The 19127-nt window shown below is 43.2% G+C and overlaps 2 protein-coding genes across 2 annotated transcripts; both read left to right on the plus strand.

Moving 5' to 3' along the window:
• Positions 1 to 3867: 3867 nt before the first annotated feature.
• On the plus strand, positions 3868 to 5682 carry LOC118432149 (somatostatin receptor type 2-like). The gene has a single exon (XM_035843677.1). The coding sequence runs from the start codon at positions 4271 to 4273 to the stop codon at positions 5402 to 5404; it is 1134 nt and encodes a 377-aa protein (XP_035699570.1). The 5' UTR covers positions 3868 to 4270; the 3' UTR covers positions 5405 to 5682.
• A 2527-nt stretch (positions 5683 to 8209) lies between these two features.
• LOC118432419 (somatostatin receptor type 2-like) lies at positions 8210 to 9644 on the plus strand. Its single transcript, XM_035843977.1, has one exon. It carries the CDS (start codon positions 8376 to 8378, stop codon positions 9507 to 9509), a length of 1134 nt encoding a protein of 377 aa, XP_035699870.1. The 5' UTR covers positions 8210 to 8375; the 3' UTR covers positions 9510 to 9644.
• The last annotated feature ends 9483 nt before the right edge of the window (positions 9645 to 19127 follow it).

A 19127-nucleotide genomic window follows, 5' to 3' on the forward strand; every position in this document is an offset into this window, starting at 1 on the left:
CTATGGACTTTTGTTCACCTCACAAAACTACTGAATTGTTAATATTGTACAGTTATTTTCCTTCTTTCAAATCAATAGGCTAATATGATGATACTTTTTGTATTTTGAGGATGAGTATGTTTTGTATACGTCCTGGTAAAACAATTTTGCAAATGTCTTTGATATATTTGATCAGATAAATTAATGTTGGTAGCACAAGCACCATTTAAGTTAATGTCAGATTTTTGAGTTGATAAGAGAATAAACAGATTTCTTGTCATTCACAGCTCATGTTTTACAAGTGTAGTTCCTGTGTGAGTGACAAGTATGTGAGTGTGAGTTAGCCATATTTTCAATGCGACCGAAGCCTCCGGGCCGGAGCCTAGTTCGTTCTCTTTTCGGGCTGCTGTGTTCTGATTTCTATAAATGTTGTAATCTCTATCAGACAAACTACGTTGGTTGTGGGGAGAATAGTTTAGCAAGGTTTGATTTTGAAAGTTAACCTTAGCGTGGACTCACTCTCCGGCTAAGTATTCCCCTTTTTCTTAATTCTACGAACCTTACCCCGTAGGAAGGCCTGGTGGAGGCTATAGGCTACTAATGCTGTATAAATAGAATACAGTTACTTACTTAGTCGAAAACTATGAATTTTGAAAGCCGGGCCACCCGCGCAAAGTCAGTCCACCCACGCGGAGCCTGTTTGAGACTATCATGTGTTCTCCATGGGGCAATTAGCATATATGCACATATGTTGAGATTTCCCGCCAAATTAAACCAATCTCTGAGACAATATGGCTGCCATGATCAAGGTCGATGATACCTACTCTATACCAAAACTACTCTCCAAGCAGAGGTCGAGTCGCGGAGATATACTAGTAATCGAAAAAAATACAGAGCGTTCTGTTGCAGAGGTAGGAGGAGCTGCTCTGTATTTTGTACTAGTCTGCTTGGAGAGTATACCAAAACTACAAGTCTCTCGTTAAGTTTTAGGAAAACATCAATGTACAGCTATCTATATCAACAATGGGTGGGAAGTATCATTGATCCACTTTGTCGATAGTGAAAAAGGTAGGACAACACCAATCTTACTACAACATGCCAGTCATTTCGAATACTTGAGTCAAAACGTTTCAGTTTGCTCAACAGGGCACCGCCCAAAATGACAAGAAGTTGTACATGATCAAGACCCAGGTCAAGACCTAGATGGGGGTGGGGGTACTCAGTTGTCCCTAGATGGGGGTGGGGGTGGGGGTACTCAATTGTCCTGTGTCTTTGAAGTTCTTTTAGTTGCATAAAATATCAAGTAACCCAATATACAACATGCGAACCATTCACACCAAACCGAGTCAAACAATAGACCGGTCCTGATTGTCCATCACAATTAGCAGCTCAGCCAATGACAGCATTGCAATTGTCAATTTGACCAAGGAGAGAGTGGCTGCATGTCCGCCAATCATTTGCATTTTCAAGTTTTATTTTGCATTCCTATGTTTTGACGGCGGTGAGAGCCACTCCGGGATTGGCCTATATCTTTACAGTTAGGGATCGATAATGATGTAAGATGTGCCTTCATTGGTTGCATTCCTTGCATGGTTTGTGATTGGAGACTATGACATCACGCATCTGCTTGAAAATGCCCCCAAACGCATAAAACCGATCGCCATCTTTTAAACCTAGGACACAAAATTTCGTTAGATATAGCAAGGACGTTATATAGAAATATAACGTTAATGCCCTTGGATGTTGTGAGCAAAATTGACTAAAACGTAGTATACTACTTCTTTATATGTTCAAAATGTCTTTCTATCAAACTATACTTTGAAGTCGATATTGCCTATCAAGATTGAATTGCTACAAATTCACGCTTTAGGCAAATAAGGATTTTGCTTTTTGCATTTTTGTCGTATCTTCATTGCTGGCACTAAGCCCTTTGGCGAGATAATTATCCATTTCAAAGGGAGTTGTAAGTAAGTAATATTTAAACCCAATAATTCTTGGCTTTGTAACAACTTGTACCTGTTTTCGTCATGTCAAAAGTATTAAAAAATAATGTTTTTTTGCATAACAGTATCCGCCAATCGTATCTTTCCCATACATATGTCCACATATGTTGAGATTTCCCGCCAAAACAGTCACAGAAACACGGCTGCCATGATCAAGGTCGGTGATACCTTCTACCGTAAGTACACGTCCCTCGTTGAGTTTTAGGGTACCATCAATGTACAGCTATCTATAGTCACGGTGCTCTATGGCAAGAATCAGTGGTGAGTACCACTGATCCATTTTGTCAGTAGTGAAAGTGGGGGAGGGGGGAATCTTACCACAACATTAGCAATACCAGTCAGTTCGAATACCTGAATCAAAACAGAGCTCCGCCCAAAATGACAAAAACTTGGATATGATCAAGACCTGTACAGAAAGCGGTACTCACTTTTCATGCCATCCTGTGTCTTTAAAGTTCTGTTAGTTGCATGAAATGACAGGTAACAGAACAACAACATGCAAACAAATCACACCAAACCAAGTCGAACAATAGACCGGTCCTGATTGTCCATTACAATTAGCAACTCAACCAATGATAGCATGGCAATTGTCGATTTGACCAATGAGAGAGTAGCATTGGCATTTTTATGTTCTTGTTTTGCATTTCTATGTTTTGACGGCGGTGAGAGGCGCTACAGGATTGGCCTATATCCTCACACTTTCTGGGGGTCGATGATGGATGTAAGATGTACCCTCATTGTTTGCATTTGTAGGTTTCTGATTGGAGACTATGACATCACACATCTGCTTGAAGATTGTCGCAAAACGCCTAAAGCCACCGCTCGCCATATTTTAAATCTAGGACACAAAAATTGGTTAGAGATGCTGTGAGCAAAGCTGACGAAAATGTGATATACTACTTCTTTATGACTTCATAATGTCTTACTATCGAATGATACTTTGAAGTCGATATTGCCTATCAAGATTGAATTTCTACAAATTCACGCTTTAGGCAAATAAGGGTTTTGCTTTTTGTATTTTTGTCATGTCTTCACTGCTGGCACTTAGCCCTTTGGTGAGATGATTATCCATTTCAAATATAATTCCAGGTGCTATAAACTCAATAATTCGTCATATCACCGTATCGGCTCTCTACGTACATGTCCCAGAACATTAACAAAAGAAGATGAAAAAAGTTAAAGAAACAGCCTTTAGATCCAAAGCACATACGCGAAACGTTTTTGGCAATCAGTTTATTTACAATGAACTTAGTACAAGTATCCGTGCGCCGATGCAGCTTCGGTCGTGTTTTCCACGATAGTAGTAATTTGAACAGAAGTAAACTACACTGTCTAGCGTAGCACAAAATCGTAAGGTACATACACCAAGACGTCTCACAGTGTTTGCCACTTGTAACGCTTTTGAAAGGCTATGAAAAGTATGAATACATTCCTTATCCAAGTATGTTCATTAGATCAATGTATGGAATATTCAATCCTAAATGTCATGTCTGGTGAAGGCATATCACAATCCTTTCCCATGTATGTTTCGGCTTTCTTCGGCGGTCGCCCGAGCCTCGATCAATGTGACAGAATCGGTTTTCATGCGAAAAATACGCGCGACCCTATGTCGATCTTAGAATCGGCCGACCTTCCAGCTTTCGCAAAGTAAGCCCGAAGATCGTCGATCACTTGCGCATCTAACGATGCACGCAGCCACTATGGCTAGGTGTGGCGTGCACACCATGTACTTATTACTAGACCTTGCGCAACTGTACAAGTGACGTGCGTTGACCTACTCTTTCCCTACTCTTGCCAGTCCTTTCCAACGTTTTCAGAAGAAAAAAACAACTTGGCGGACCTGGACTCCCAATAGAACGTACGGATAAAAAAAACGCACGGTGGGTTGTGCCCTAGGGTTTACATTTCCTCCTACTTTCCTCCTATAGGCGTGCGTGAAGATGGTGTCTATAGCTATCGTCACATCAGAATATGATCCAATGAATGACCAGTCTACAAACAGCAAAGCCTCATTTGCATGATGATTGGCAGTTCTTTTGAATTGCTCCATCTCTTCTTCTATCAAGTCGAGAGGAAACTGACTGACGCTCAGACCTTTCTTTCACGTCTCTACAAGCGTACGGAAAGATAGCTTTGAGCTGTCTGCCAGGAATCTGCTTGGAAACGATAGAGGCAACAAGAAACGACGATTTCAGTTTTTGGACATAGTCTTAATATCTAACGTTACAAACTCTGTCATTGATTGAACACGAGGGAGTCTGAAGTGACTTGCTAGCTTCTGTAGCACCATGGATATGTGGACCGGTAACTGGAGCCATGTGAACGGGACGGATGGCGCGTTCGTCCCACAAGCGCTGGGGTTCGCCCCGGCCATTTTCACAACAATCATGCTCATTTCTCCAGTGGTGTACGGGACAGTAACCGTTGTGGGTCTGCTAGGGAACATGTTAGTAATCTACATGTTGCTGTGCCACACCAAGGCAAAGGACGCTACAAACTGTTACATTCTCAACCTGGCATTGGCTGATACTCTCTTCCTGCTCGGGGTACCCTTCATCTCAGCTTCATCCGCCATGGGACGCTGGGTGTTCGGGGAAGCCATGTGCAAGATTGTCTTGTCAATGGACACGTTAAACATGTTTAGTAGCGTGTTCATCCTGGTCGCGTTGAGCGTGGACCGCTACCTGGCCACAGTCCGCGCCAACACCCACCCCCATCTCCGCCAGAGGAAGATGGTGAAAACCGTTAGCCTGTCCGTGTGGGCAGCTGCCTTCATACTGACCATCCCCGTCATGGTGGTCAGCGGCACTACTCTGCTAGAAGACGGTACCTATGACTGCGCGCTCTACTGGCCTGACGGTAAGGTTGTGTCCTGGCACAAAGCGTTCACGTCTTATACCTTCATAATCGGGTTCGTCCTCCCCGTGTTGGTGATCAGCGTGTCTTACCTACTGGTGGTCCGTCATCTCAGGCGTAACACGTCCACACACGCCGCGGTGGCCAGAGTCTCCATCAAGATGCGGACAAAAGTGACTAAAACGGTTACGGCAATGATCATGACCTTCATAGTGTGCTGGTTGCCGTTCCACGTGTGTCAGCTGGTGGGTTTGACCACAGACGTGCGCCCTACGCCAGCAGTGCTGGTGCTGTTCCACATGACCTTGGCCATGACCTACGCCAACAGCTGCGTGAACCCCATCCTGTACGTCTTCATGAGTCAGAAGTTTCGCGGGAGCTTTCGCGCCGCGCTGCGTCTGAATCGGAAAACGTCTGCAGATCGGATGTACGTCCGCCAGAGCGCCACCGTCGCGCGCCATCGGCTGGAAATCCCCGCCTTTTTCGAGGAGGAAAAATGTGAGGTAAATGTTGGAACTGTTCAGTGTTCAGCAGGAGTTATCTACTCGTTTGAAAGTGCTTTGTAGAACATTACAAATAAACTGTAAGAAAATGTTCTGTTCAGGATATATCAATAATATTTTCAGCTTCTATGGACTTAAGTTTGGCCTAAAAACTACTACATTGTTAATATTATACAGCTATTTGAATTCTTCAAATCAATAGTCTAATATGATGATGAATGTTGTATTTTGAGGATGAGGATGTTCTGTATACGTCCTGGTGAAATACGCTTGCAAATGTCTTTGATATCCAGAGATTTGATAAGATAGATGTTGGCAGCACAGACACCAGTCAAGTTTATGTGATCAGAGTTAATAAGAGAATAAACAGATTTCTTGCCATTCCCATATCATTGTGTACAAGAGTAGTTCCTGTGTGAGTGACAAGTATGTGAGTGTGAGTTAGCCATATTTCTATTGCGACCGACGCCTTCGGGCCTAGTTCGTTCTTTTTTCTGGTTGCTGTGTTCTGATTTATATAAAACGTTGTAGTCTCTACCAGATCAACAACGTTGGTTGTATGGAGAATAGTTTAGCAAGGTTTAAGTTTGAAATGTTAACCTAAGCATGGACTCACTCTCTTGGCTAAAACTTTTTGCTTTTTGCTGAATTCTACGAACCCTACCACGTAGGAAGGCCTGGTGGAGGCAACTTACTTTGTATAAACAGAATACAGTTACTTACTTAGTCGAAAATCATCAATTTTGAAAGTCGAGCCACCCGCGCAAAGTCAGTCCATCAGCAGAGCCTGTTTGAGACTGTCATGAGTGTTGTCCATGCGGGTATGAATTAGCATATATGCACATATGTTGAGAGTTCCCGCCAAAACAATCACAGAGACAACATGGCTGCCATGATCAAGGTCGGTAATACCGAAAGTACACGTCCCTCGCCGAGTTTTAGGGTACCATCAATGTACAGCTTTCTATAGCAAGAATCAGTGGTGAGTATCATTGATCCACTTTGTCAATACGGTAAAAAAGGGAGGAAAACCAACCTACCACAACATGGCAGTCATTGCGAATACCTGAGTCAAAACGTTTCAGTTTGTTCAGCAGGGCACCACCCAAAATGACAAGAAGTTGGACATGATCGAGGCCTAGACGGGGTGGCGTGGGGGGTGCACTCACTTGTCATGCCGTCCTGTGTCATTGAAGTTCTTTTAGATGCATAAAATATCACGTAACAGACTATACAACATGTGAACCATTCACAACAAGTCAAGTCAAACAATAGACCGGTCCTGATTGTCCATCACTTTTAGCAGCTCAACCAATGACAGCATGGCAATCATCGATTTGACCAATGGGAGATTGCGAGTGGCTGCATGGCCGTCAATCATCTGCATTTTTCATGTTCTTATTTTGCATTTCTATGTTTTGAGATGTGAGGCGGTGAGAGGCGCTACGGGATTGGCCTATATCCTCACACTTTCTGGGGGTCGATGATGGATGTAAGATGTACCCTCATTGGTTGCATTTGTTGGTTTGTGATTGGAGACTATGACATCACGCAGCTGCTTGAAGATTGTCGCAAAACGCCTAAAGCCACCGCACGCCATATTTTAAATCTAGGACACAAAAATTGGTTACAAACGCCGTGAGCAAAGCTGACGAAAATGTGATATACTACTTCTATATGAATTCATAAAGTCTTATTATCGAATGACACTTTGAAGTCAATATTGCCAGTCAATATTGAATTATTACGAATTCACGCTTTAGGCAAATAAGTGTTTTACTTTTTGTATTTTTGTCATGTCTTCATTGATGGCACTTAGCCCTTTGGCGAGATGATTATCGATTTCAAATGAATTTTCAGATGCTATAAACTCAATAATTCGTCATATCACTATTTCGGCTCTCTCAGTGTACATATGTACATGTCCAAGAACAGAAACAAAAGAATATGAAACAAATTCTAAAACTGAAGAAAGAGCCTTTAGATCCAAAGCGCGTCCGCGATTCATTTGTGGCAATGACTTGGTTTACAATGAACTTAGCACTAGTATCCATACGCAGATGCAGCTTCGGTCGTGTTTTCCACGTCCACGATAGTAGTAATATGATCAGAAATAAACTACACTGTCTAGCGTAGCACAAAATTGCAAGGTACATACACGAAAACGTCTCGCAGTGTTTGCCACTTGTAACGCTTTTGAAAGGCTATGAAAAGTATGATACATTCCTTATCCAAGTATGTTCATTAGATGAACGTAAGAAAAATCAGTTCTAAATGTCATGTCCGGTGAAAGCATAACACAATCCTTTCTCGTGTATGTTTCGGCTTTCTTAGGCGATCGCCCGAGCCTTGATCAATGTGACAGGAACGGTTTTTAGGCGAAAAATACGCATGACCCTCTGTCGATCTTAAAATTGGCCGACCTTCCAGCTTTCGCGAAGCAAGCCCGAAGATCATCGATCACTTGCGCACCGAACGATGCGAGCAACCGCTCATGGCCAGGTGTGGCGTGCACACCATGTACTTAGAACTTGCGCAACCGTGCTAGTGACGTGCATTGACCTACTTTCTCCCTGTCTTGCCAGTCCTTTCCCACGTTTTCAGAAAAAAAAACGTGGTTAGAACGTACGGATAAGAAACGAACGGTGGGTTGTGCCCTAGGGTTTACTGACCTACTTTCCTCCTATAGGCCTGCGTGAAGACGTAGTCTATTACCACATCAGAGTATGATCCAATTAATGATCAGCCTACCAACATCAAAGCCTCATTTGCAAGATGATTGGCAGTTCTTGCGATTTGCTCTTGCTCTTCTTCAATCAAGTCAAGAGGAAACTGACTGACGCTCAGACCTTTCTTTCACGTCTCTACAAGCGTACGGAAAGATAGCTTTGAGCTGTCTGCCAGGAATCTGCTTGGAAACGATAGAGGCAACAAGAAACGACGATTACAGTTTTTGGACATACTCTTTATCTCTAACGTTGTCATTGATTGAACACGAGGGAGTCTGAAGTGACTTGCTAGCTTCTATAGCACCATGGATATGTGGACCGGTAACTGGAGCCATGTGAACGGGACGGATGGCGCTTTCGACCCACAAGCGCTGGAGTTCGCCCCGGCCATTGTCTCAACAATCAGGCTTATTTCTCCAGTGGTGTACGGGACAGTAACCGTTGTGGGTCTGCTAGGGAACATGTTAGTAATCTACATGTTGCTGTGCCACACCAAGGCAAAGGACGCTACAAACTGTTACATTCTCAACCTGGCATTGGCTGATACTCTCTTCCTGCTCGGGGTACCCTTCATCTCAGCTTCATCTGCCATGGGACGCTGGGTGTTCGGGGGAGCCATGTGCAAGATCGCACTGTCGCTGGACGCCTTAAACATGTTAAGTAGCGTGTTTAGCCTGGTCTCATTGAGCATGGACCGCTACCTAGCCACAGTCCGCGCCAACACCCATCCTCATCTCCGCCAGCGAAAGGTGGTGACCGCCGTTATCCTGTCCGTCTGGGCAGCTGCCTTCATACTGACCATCCCCGTCATGGTGGTCAGCGGAACCACTCTACTGGAAGACGGCACATACGCCTGCACGCTCAACTGGCCTGAGGCTGAGGCTATATCCTGGCACAAAGCGTTCACGTCTTACACCTTCATAATCGGGTTCGTCCTCCCCGTGTTGGTGATCAGCGTGTCTTACCTACTGGTGGTCCGTCATCTCAGGCGTAACACGTCCACACACGCCGCGGTGGCCAGAGTCTCCATCAAGATGCGGACAAAAGTGACTAAAACGGTTACGGCAATGGTCATGACCTTCATAGTGTGCTGGTTGCCGTTCCACGTGTGTCAGCTGGTGGGTTTGACCACAGACGTGCGCCCCACGCCAGCAGTGCTGGTGCTGTTCCACATGACCTTGGCCATGACCTACGTAAACAGCTGCGTGAACCCCATCCTGTACGTCTTCATGAGTCAGAAGTTTCGAGGGAGCTTTCGCGCCGCGCTGCGTCTGAATCGGAAAACGTCCTCTGATCGGATGTACGTCCGCCAGAGCGCCACCGTCGCGCGCCGTCGGCTGGAAATTCCCGCCTTTTTCGAGGAGGAAAAATGTGAGGTAAATGTTGGAACTGTTCAGTGTTCAGGAGGAGTTATCTATTCGTTTGAAAGTGCTTTGTAGAACATTACAAATAAACTGTCAGAAAATATTCTGTTCAGGATAAATCAAAAATATTTTGAGCTTCTATGGACTTCTGATTCACCTAGCTAACAAAAGTACATTGTTAATACTTGCCGGTTATTTACCTTCTATCAAATAGGCTAATATAATGGTACCTTATGTATTTTGAGTGACACCAGTCAAGTTTATGTCAGATTTCTGTGTTGATAAGAGAATAAACAGATATCTTGTCATTCACAGCACATTGTGTACAAGAGTGGTTCCTGTGTGAGTGACGTGTGAGTTAGCCTCGATTCAGATCTGGCCCCGCCTTTCACAACGACCGAAGCCTCCGGGCCGGAGCCTACGTTCTCTTTCCTTCTTCTGTGTTCTGATTTCTATAAAACGTTGACTAGCTACGCTGGATATACGGAGAATAGTTTGGCATTGTTTCATTTTGAAATGTTAATCTGCTACTGTCCCTTTTTGCCTACGTCTACGATCCGTATCCATGTAGGAAGGCCTGGTCGAGGCTACGTACGTTGTACAAGGAGAAAACAGTTCTAACGTAGTCGAAAACAATTTTGCAAGTCTGGTTTGAGGCAATACAGTAGTGGTGTTGATGAAGGTTATTAGCATATATCCAGACAGGTATTACGAGCGATCGCGATGATGACAGTGACGCAGTGGTAGGCAAAAAGCAGGTGTTTGGCAAACGATTAATTTACATATTAACCGGTAATTTGATCTGCTAATTTAAATGTCAATTTTCAATCCAATCTGCGCTGCTGACGTCCTGGTAGGCACCAACCGCCGGATAAACAACAACAGCGATCGCTCATATGGCCTTTTAAAACCATGTACCTCTTTTCTACATGTCAAAAGACAGAACAGTGTCCACCAATCGTATCTTTCCATACACATGTCCACACATACACATGTCCATATATGCTGAGATTTCCCGCGAAAACAATGACAGAGACAGGATGGCTGCCATAGTCAAGGTCGGTGATATCTTCTCTATACCGGAACTACATGTCCCTCGTTTTAGGGTACCATTAATGTAAAGTTATAGCAATCTATAGCAAGAAGTAGTGTTGAATATCATTGATCCATTTTGTCAACAGTGAAAGAAGAGGGAAAGACCAACCTTTATAACCACAACATTAGCGATGCCAGTCAATTCGGTCAAAATTTTAGTTAGGTCAGCAGAGCGCTGTCCAAAATGACAAGAAGTTGGGCATGATCAAGAGTAGATAGGGAGGGGTACTCACTCATGCTATTACGTGTCTTTGAATTCGAAGCTCTTTTAGTTGCATAAGATGTCACGTAACAGAATATACATCATAGTCAAGCAAACAAATCACACCAAACCAAGTCGAACAATAGACCAGTCCTGATTGTTCATCGCCATTAGCAGCTCAACCAATGACAGCATGGTAAACATCGATTTGACAAATGAGAGAGTGTCCGCCAATTATTTGCATTTTCATGTTTTTATTTTGCATTTCTATGTTTTGACGGCGGTGAGAGGCGCTACAGAATTGGCCTATATCCTCACACTTTCTCGGGTCGATGATGGATGTAAGATGTACTCTCATTGGTTGCATTTCTTGGTTTCTGATTGAAGACCGTGCATCTGCTTGAGAATTCTCCCCAAACGCCGAAACCGATCGCCATATTTCAAATCTAGGACGTTAGATGCCGTGAGCAAAATTGACAAAAACGTGGTATACTACTTCTTCATGAGTTTATAATATCTTTCGATTCTATTAAACTATACTTTGAAGTCGATATTGCCTATCAAGATTGATTTGCTACAAATTCACGCTTTAGGCAAATGAGTGTTTGAATTTTTGTATTTTTGTCATGTCTTCATTGCTGGCAATTAGCCCTTTGGCGAGATGATTATCCATTTCCAAGAGAGCCAATGATTCTCCACATGATTTCAGTTCTCTACACGTGGCAGATCATTAACAAAAGAAGATGAAACAAAATTGAAGAAACAGCCTTTTGATAAAAGTATATGAGCGATTCATTTATGGCAATGGCTTGGTTCACTGTGGACATAGTGCTAGCCGTACTTTTCCACGATAGTACTTAGTAATATGCATATATATATATATATATATATATATATATATATATATATATATATATATATATATATATGTATATATTTATATATTACTAAGTACTATCGTGGAAAAGTACGGCTAGCACTACATTCACACACACATAATGCGTACGTGCTGTTTTCTGATTGTCGGCCAGTGATGGAAGAGAGATCCAATAGAAACCCACAAACAACTGGGAAATACCCAATGTAAGTGAGTCAGAAAATGTCGATATCAAAAACCTGGCTAATCTCCAAGCAGAACAAAAAGGACATTCAGCCACACAGTGGTGCCTAAAGCCTAGCTTACACATAGCCGAATCTAGCTCCCGACTCTCTCCCGACTTGAGGCTTTACTCAAGCAGACTGGCTTATATTGTAACGGCACCAATGGACAAAACACAGAAGAAGAACTTTATTACACGACAACTGTAGAGGATACAGTGTTTGGCAACTTGTACATACAATACATACAGAACAGTTTAACTACATGGGTTACTAGTATCTAAAAATCTAAGAAACTAATCTATTTTACACATGGCATATAATATTTACAATCAGGCTAGCATGATACATGGCATGTAACAGTGGTGTGGCAGTAAGGAGGTAGACGTCAGACGGAACATCTGCTTGAAGATAACATGTACCAAGTGGCCAACATGCTCCACGGAATACTGAAATTTCTCTATAAAGAACACAGTGCAAGCTGCCAGGTTAACAATACCGATAATCCATAACACTTAAGTGACTTTTTTCTTCTCCTGACATGACCTGTTTCACCTCTGTATCTTTGTTGTATTGTAAACACTCTTTTGTTCCTAAGTAGCACATGTCTGATGTCTGTCAACACGTTTATTGGGTGTTGAAGAGCCCCTTTGTGTGGGACATTGCTAGCGTTACAGTCTCGAATTTTCTCGAAAGTGGGTCAGAGACACAGGTATTTTTGCAGTGCCACTCGTATCTCACATGTTGAACGAGGATATTTCAGAAACAGCAACATGGTTGGAATTTTTTACATACAATGTCAAAGTTGTTGTATCCTACATTACGTACCCTCAATTCTTCTTATTAGTTAGTTAGAGTCGTAGGAACATTGTATTGCAATATGGCCACAATGGCTGACCATATGCATACATGGAATGGGCTGACAGAGAGATACAAATATTAGGATTCAGGGAAAGATAAAGATGGTGTTTTGTTCTGTGGTGCTACAACGGTCTAGAACACCGATTCCTCGTGTGGTGGAATATTGTTGAAACGCTGGATTTTCTTTCATGGCCTTCAATGCTTTAACTCAAAAACACGTGCACGATACATGCGTTTCCTTGGGAGTAATTGCAGCCAATTATTTTCAATGTTAGCTGCAGCTGGAGGCATTGACGTACTTCAAACGGTGATCTCATTTCCAGATCGTTCATGTCTTTATTAATTGCACTCTAGCCTTGGGCAAATAAGTCTTTCATCTCCAAAACATAATCATAAACCCATTCAGGAATATGCGCAATTCTCACATTTGATGGCAACGACGTATGCATGGGGATTGTATATTCTCAAGGATTTGATAAAGATTATTACAAACTACATAGTAGTAACATAAAACATAAAACGGACCCAAAATAATTCAACAGCATGTCGTGTGCATATCTATTGGCATAAACTTTAATTTTTCGTTTCCGCAAACAGCCCGGTCGGGCCCCGGGTAGGAAATGTGACGTATGCCTTAAAGTCTCGTTCTAAGCAAGTGTGGCTGACTTCCTTTCCCGTAGAACTTGTTGCTTGTCAAAGATATCAGGTGAACGACAACAGCTAAGGTTCGAATTTCCGAACTCTTAACTCAGAGGTCGGTGCGATACAATAAGCACATACGGCATGGTTGATCAAAGCTACGGTGAACGTATTATGTTGATGTAATGTTAGGATTACGAATATGGCAAGAAAGTTGGGGTCGGTCGGAAGAAAAATGATGATTGTTTCCTGACATTTTCTTCAACCCGTTTCCAAACGTAACGATCAGACAACTTGGAGGCGAACAGCCAATACCAACTCACACAACACGACAGCAGTACAGAACATTTCTATAAACGAGATTGCGCATTGCAACTCCAAGAGACCACTTTGGGCACCGAACTATAGTACTCGGCGCAAAAAAGGTACCGCTTGGAATATCAACTTTGACCGGTCATAATCAAATAGAATGTATAATATATCGGTAGAAAGCTTGTGCAATTCTTATGATATCCATTTTATCATTGGTGGGAGACTATTGGCTAATGTGATGAGCGATGACGGCGAAAGTTGCTTATGGATGCTTGTGGGCTACATACGATCACGAGAGGAAAACGCCCGTGTCATTGTTCCATAATTGTGCAGTCTGTGGAAAGAAAGCTGTTGCTGTAGATGGACTTTAAGAATGGCACTTCCACAGTGTAACGATGGGAGCTAGATGGGAACTTAAAGGTTCGCTGAAAAGCTCTCAACGGTGGAACAAGTAGAGAAGACCATAAACATTTTTGCCGCTTGTAATAAGTCAGTAAAAAACACCTCAGCTCAGAGATTACAATCTACACTTGACACAGAGAAACAATCGTTGTATTTTCCCGAGTTTACTTGTACAATGGCACCACAGACGACCTTGATACCGTACACTACAGTGCGAGAACACCTGTGATGTAACGAAATACCTGCTGGGAAATGACCTCCGTCGACCCCCAGACTTCGCCGCCGTAAACACCCTTTCAGTAGAGTTCGTGAAAGTTGAACTCACGGTTTGTTTTCTTTATAAAAGTGATAGTCTTCTATGAGGAGACGTCTGAGGAAAATAGAAAGTTATAGTCCATGTAGGTGTAGAATATTGCTGTAGAATACAGACTGTAAACAAAGATGGGGTGCACTTTGTAGTTAGAAACAAGCAAACATGTTTCCCCACTTCAAACATCTAAATACAACTTCATTGTCCATTGAATTATTATTGATTATAAGTGAGTCCAGCATTTCATCCTCTCTTTGTATCCACTTGTTTTTAGATGTGTTTTTAGTTCCTGTGCTAGGAAATATTTATATTTTGTTAATGACTAAAAACAGAAGACGAAATTCCGTACATGTAAATGTAGGTCAATTCTACCACAGCAGGAAAAAAAGCAAAGAAATAGAAAACTCTTAAGTATCCAACAAAACTATTTATCGCCCCAGGCTTTGACTGGTTTCAAAAACAACTTTTCTCTTCAAAACGAATCAATCGTTTAGGGTTACCGAGACGTCCTTTGTGACTTAAGAAGTGGTATTTCTTCGATTGTCGACAAAGGCGCAACACAGTACGATGCGTATCACTTAGAATTTGATATTTATCATGGGAGAGATTAGAGGATTACTTTGCATGAAAAGAAATACAGGAAAGTTGAGTTAAAGCGCCACCTGGAGCCACCGCTTATCAGGATAATTGCAGCTGCAGCGTCTCCCTATCTTTTTCAGCGATGAGTACTGTTACTGAGCATAATTGTACACTTAGGGTCAGCAAAGCCATATCTGATACCTTCTTAGACGGGCCTCAAGGCAAGACACACCCACTTTCACTCTTAGAATCTGAAATAACCAGCTTCTTTTCTTATATGTAGTAGTCTCTAGAACATCTAAAATATCTCAGAATCAGTCCTTTAAGGATCTCATTTTCATAAACATGACGTAGTGCAGCTCAAAGCAGCCGCTTTAAAAACCCCTGGCTAAGGTCTGAGGCTATATTTTGCTTACTGAGTGTTTTGGGGAAGTAGCGTTTCTTCACAAGAGATATGTTCAGTAGATGGCAATGCCGTCAGCGTATAGCATGTGAATGTTTATATGTTTTCGTTATCAATCTTATTGTTGTTCGTATTTTAAAGAACAATGGTGGATGTATCCTTGTTGTTGTTACAGTTTCTATGTTTTCATGTTGATAATAATCATTCTATTGTCATATTTAAGAGCGATTAATTCTGCTTCTTTTTTCAGCTTTGTTGTAATGTAAGCCGGATGTATCTACTGTTCCGTTCTGTTTTCTTTAACCAGCGCAGATTACTACTGTTTAGTCACTGCTCAGTACATGGGCATTTACGGTATATGTAAAAATTACTAGTAAAAATATCAATGCAGACAGTACACAGAAAAAAAAGACACATAAAGTTTTGTACAAAACTTTTATCTCAACTAATCTTTCCACACGTAATGTATGACAAGTTTCAATAAGTTAGATATACAATTGCTAGCTGTACATTGTGTTAGGGGTGCATTTTCTGTACAAGTAGGGCACCTATATTCACTATTCAGGCCGGTGTTGCTGCAACAGTTACGTGTGTGTTTGTATTCCCGTGCGACTGTTGTCGTTACAGGTTAGCCAAACCTTTGGGAACAAGTGGACCATGGAAAATATTTACTCTCTTTGAGTAGTGACCCGGAAGAAGTGGACTTTTACAAATCTACTGAACAATCAAACCTGTCCGAGCTCTCACTCGAGAAAAAAAAAATATTGTACAGTTCATGTAGATCTGGTCAGGTGCTCGCTGTGCACAGGTTTCGTAATGCTAAGGAAAATAATCTTACAGGACCACATAAGTGGCCATAATGGACAGGTCGTCTTTATACAGAAGTTGTCATGTGTACAGATTTAAGTTAACTGTTTATGAAACTCATGCCTCATTTAAATTAGTCCATAGATGCAATAAATACGTCTGAAGTAACTTTAACATTTCCCTAAAGTAGCAATAAAGTTCCTTTATCATTAGATAAACTATCAAAGATGTAAACAGCAGATTTTCGGTATGTAGTATTTAAGAATCAAACAAATGTCAACATTGCATATTATTTCATGTTGTAAATAATGCCCGTAGCAAGCTATTTTTGTAGCATATTATACCAGTGATTTTGCGGCCCTTGTCAAACTTCATCCACTGTTATTCGTCATATCAAGAACAGTACTGTGGAAAATCGTATTTACAACGGAAGAAAGCCACATGGTGGCGACCACAGGTATTAGTTACATTGATACAGTGATAAACATCTGGCTGAACAACACATACCTCAACTCAAACCATGCAAGTGTCGTGTTGCAAAGATGGGGGCTGAATCAGTTCTTGTTTTTCTCACAAGTGAAACATGAACGTCGTCTTCGAATTCTACATTCTACCAGATAGTCTGCACACAGTTGGCATAAATAACAGGATACAGTTCTGATTTGTGGTATTTGTCCTGACAAAGTTTGAAAACTAGCTGTATTGCTTTAGCATCAGTCGCTTGATTTCCGTACTAAGCTCCTGATGTCCAAGTCGGAGAGGGATTCCGTCTTGGATTCCCGTCTCCGGACCCAGCGTGCCTGCTTGGCTTCCTGGATGGAGAGTTCTGGGTTGGAGGAGTGGTGCGGGTCTCCCTTCCTCAGCGCCGCTAGTCTGGGGTTGGAGAGCAGCCTGCGGTGGGACACGTTACCGGAGTGTAGGACGGCCTGGTTGATCATCGTCACCACCTCGTTCATCTGGCGGAGCGAGCTGATGGGAGTCCGCGGCGGCACGGGGCTCTCCCCGGACGTACTCACCACGGCCCTGTCCGTGTTCTCATGAAACTGCACCCGGAAACGCCGCTGCGTCCTCGGCGTGAGAGGGCCGATATTCTCCCGCGAGGGCGTCAGAGATCGTGGCGGCGACTTCGTCACTTTCTTAGAGTCCGACACATTTCCGTTCAAGTCCGAGTCATCTAGAGACTTTGGTCTCGGTCCTTTCGTAACAACAAGTCTCCCTCTTCTTCTTACCACTGGGGAAGACGGTGTGTCGGGTGTGACAGGTAGGTAGTCTGAGATGATCTTAGAACTCACGGGCTTGTCGGCGTTTTCCTGCTCTATCTCCTCTGCCGTTTCTTCTTCAATAAAGTCCGGGGTCTCCGTCAGGGCCAACTTACAGACGACGGCGTCAAGATCGGCAGAACCGACGATGTTCTGCGCGTCCTCGGCTAACTCTTCGTCGGCTAGTTCCGTCAGGGCTCGCTCGAACGTGCTCGAGCCCATCGGCACCCCAGCGTTGATCGTCACACGCTTGGACGGCTTCGGACTAGCCTGTGGAGTTGTGCCGAGCGCCGGACTCAACGAGTCAAGGCCCGGATCGGAGCCTACGACTTGTAGCGGCGGGAGAGGGTTTGACCTGCTCCGCGGAAGTCGTGGCGAGTACTCGGGAGAACTCCCGAGGGAGCCGTACGGTGTCCCGTGCCGTGGGGTGACCACTGGGGATCTCGACGGGTACGGCGACCCAGGCGTCCCCGTCCGGATGATGGGCGGCAGCAAGGGTACGGATTTCTGCATCTTCTCTTTGGACAGACTCCCCAAGAAGTCGTCTTTTTTCGGGCCCAGTCTGCCGTGGCTGGCGCTGAGCTGACGCACTTCCTCCTGGTCTCTTCTCAACATGCTGACCTGAGGTCTCTCCACATGGTTGATGATGTAGGACTCGTCTGTACCTGTGACAGGGAGGACTTCCTTCTGAGCTGGCATGATGCCTGGTTCTAAACACCCAGCGGCAACCAACCCACTTATATACAGGGGTAACCCGACCCGCCGCCCCGTGATATAACCCGGGCGGGGTTGTGCGTAAGCAAGCGCGGCATTTCACCCACTCGAGACACGCTAATGCTAAACAAATACATGTCTTAATTGTGACGAGTAAGACGAGAGGGGTTACTTAGAAATCTAGTCGACTTTGCCTTGTGTTGACCACAAAGAAAAGAGTCCCCTTGCGACAAAACATTCTTGTTTACTTGGCGTTCGATTTATTTTCCAACCAACACCGTGTGACAAAGGTGCTGATGGTGAGGGTCCGCCTCCCTCGCCGTGTGCTCACCGGAACTAAGTCAACTACTCACGCTCATTCCATACTGACGTCACATCATTCGATTTCTCGACACAAAAGTCGTAACTTCTCCTCAGGAACCAATGAAAGGAGTCGTAACATCCGTGCACGACAAGTGTGGTCCATCAATGATATAATTCGATCCGACATGCTTCATTTGTCCGCTGCAAAACAAATTGAGGCCGTGAAAGTACTATAGTTCGGTTAATGTGACCTGGTGCAAGCTGTCACGTTGTGTAGTTAGCAGGGCAAGTGGGTTAATAAGTCTCTTATACTATAAAGCGCACCGGCCTTTGTATGACGAGCTGTGTAAGCCACTCAGTTTTCAAAACGGACTGAAGTACTTTCTTTGATACCACGGATGTTGATATGATTATAGCATCAAGTATGTCACACTGACAGTTTCGCAGGAGTGATAGATATAGAGTTTATAGAATTATCAAAGAAACAACCCAGCGATAATGAATGCAAACATAGCAGTTGTATTTATTTGAGTAAAGTTAGGAGCCATATGTTTTGCAGATGGTTTAGAAATTGTTAAGTTATCGTCGGTCAGAATGGATACACACGTACAAATAGTCTGTGGTTTTTTTTTACTAGTCACGGTGAGTAAGAAAAAAAAGACATTTCATATGATTTGCTGAGCTATTGTCTTTTACCTGGTGTCAATTA

This window comes from Branchiostoma floridae, chromosome 15 (assembly GCF_000003815.2).
Source record: "Branchiostoma floridae strain S238N-H82 chromosome 15, Bfl_VNyyK, whole genome shotgun sequence".
Taxonomy (NCBI): domain Eukaryota; kingdom Metazoa; phylum Chordata; class Leptocardii; order Amphioxiformes; family Branchiostomatidae; genus Branchiostoma; species Branchiostoma floridae.

What these genes read in the sequence shown, in the direction of transcription:
- LOC118432149 (XM_035843677.1), top strand. Translation starts at nt 4,271, where the DNA reads ATGGATATGTGGACCGGTAACTGGAGCCATGTGAACGGGACGGATGGC.
- LOC118432419 (XM_035843977.1), top strand. Translation starts at nt 8,376, where the DNA reads ATGGATATGTGGACCGGTAACTGGAGCCATGTGAACGGGACGGATGGC.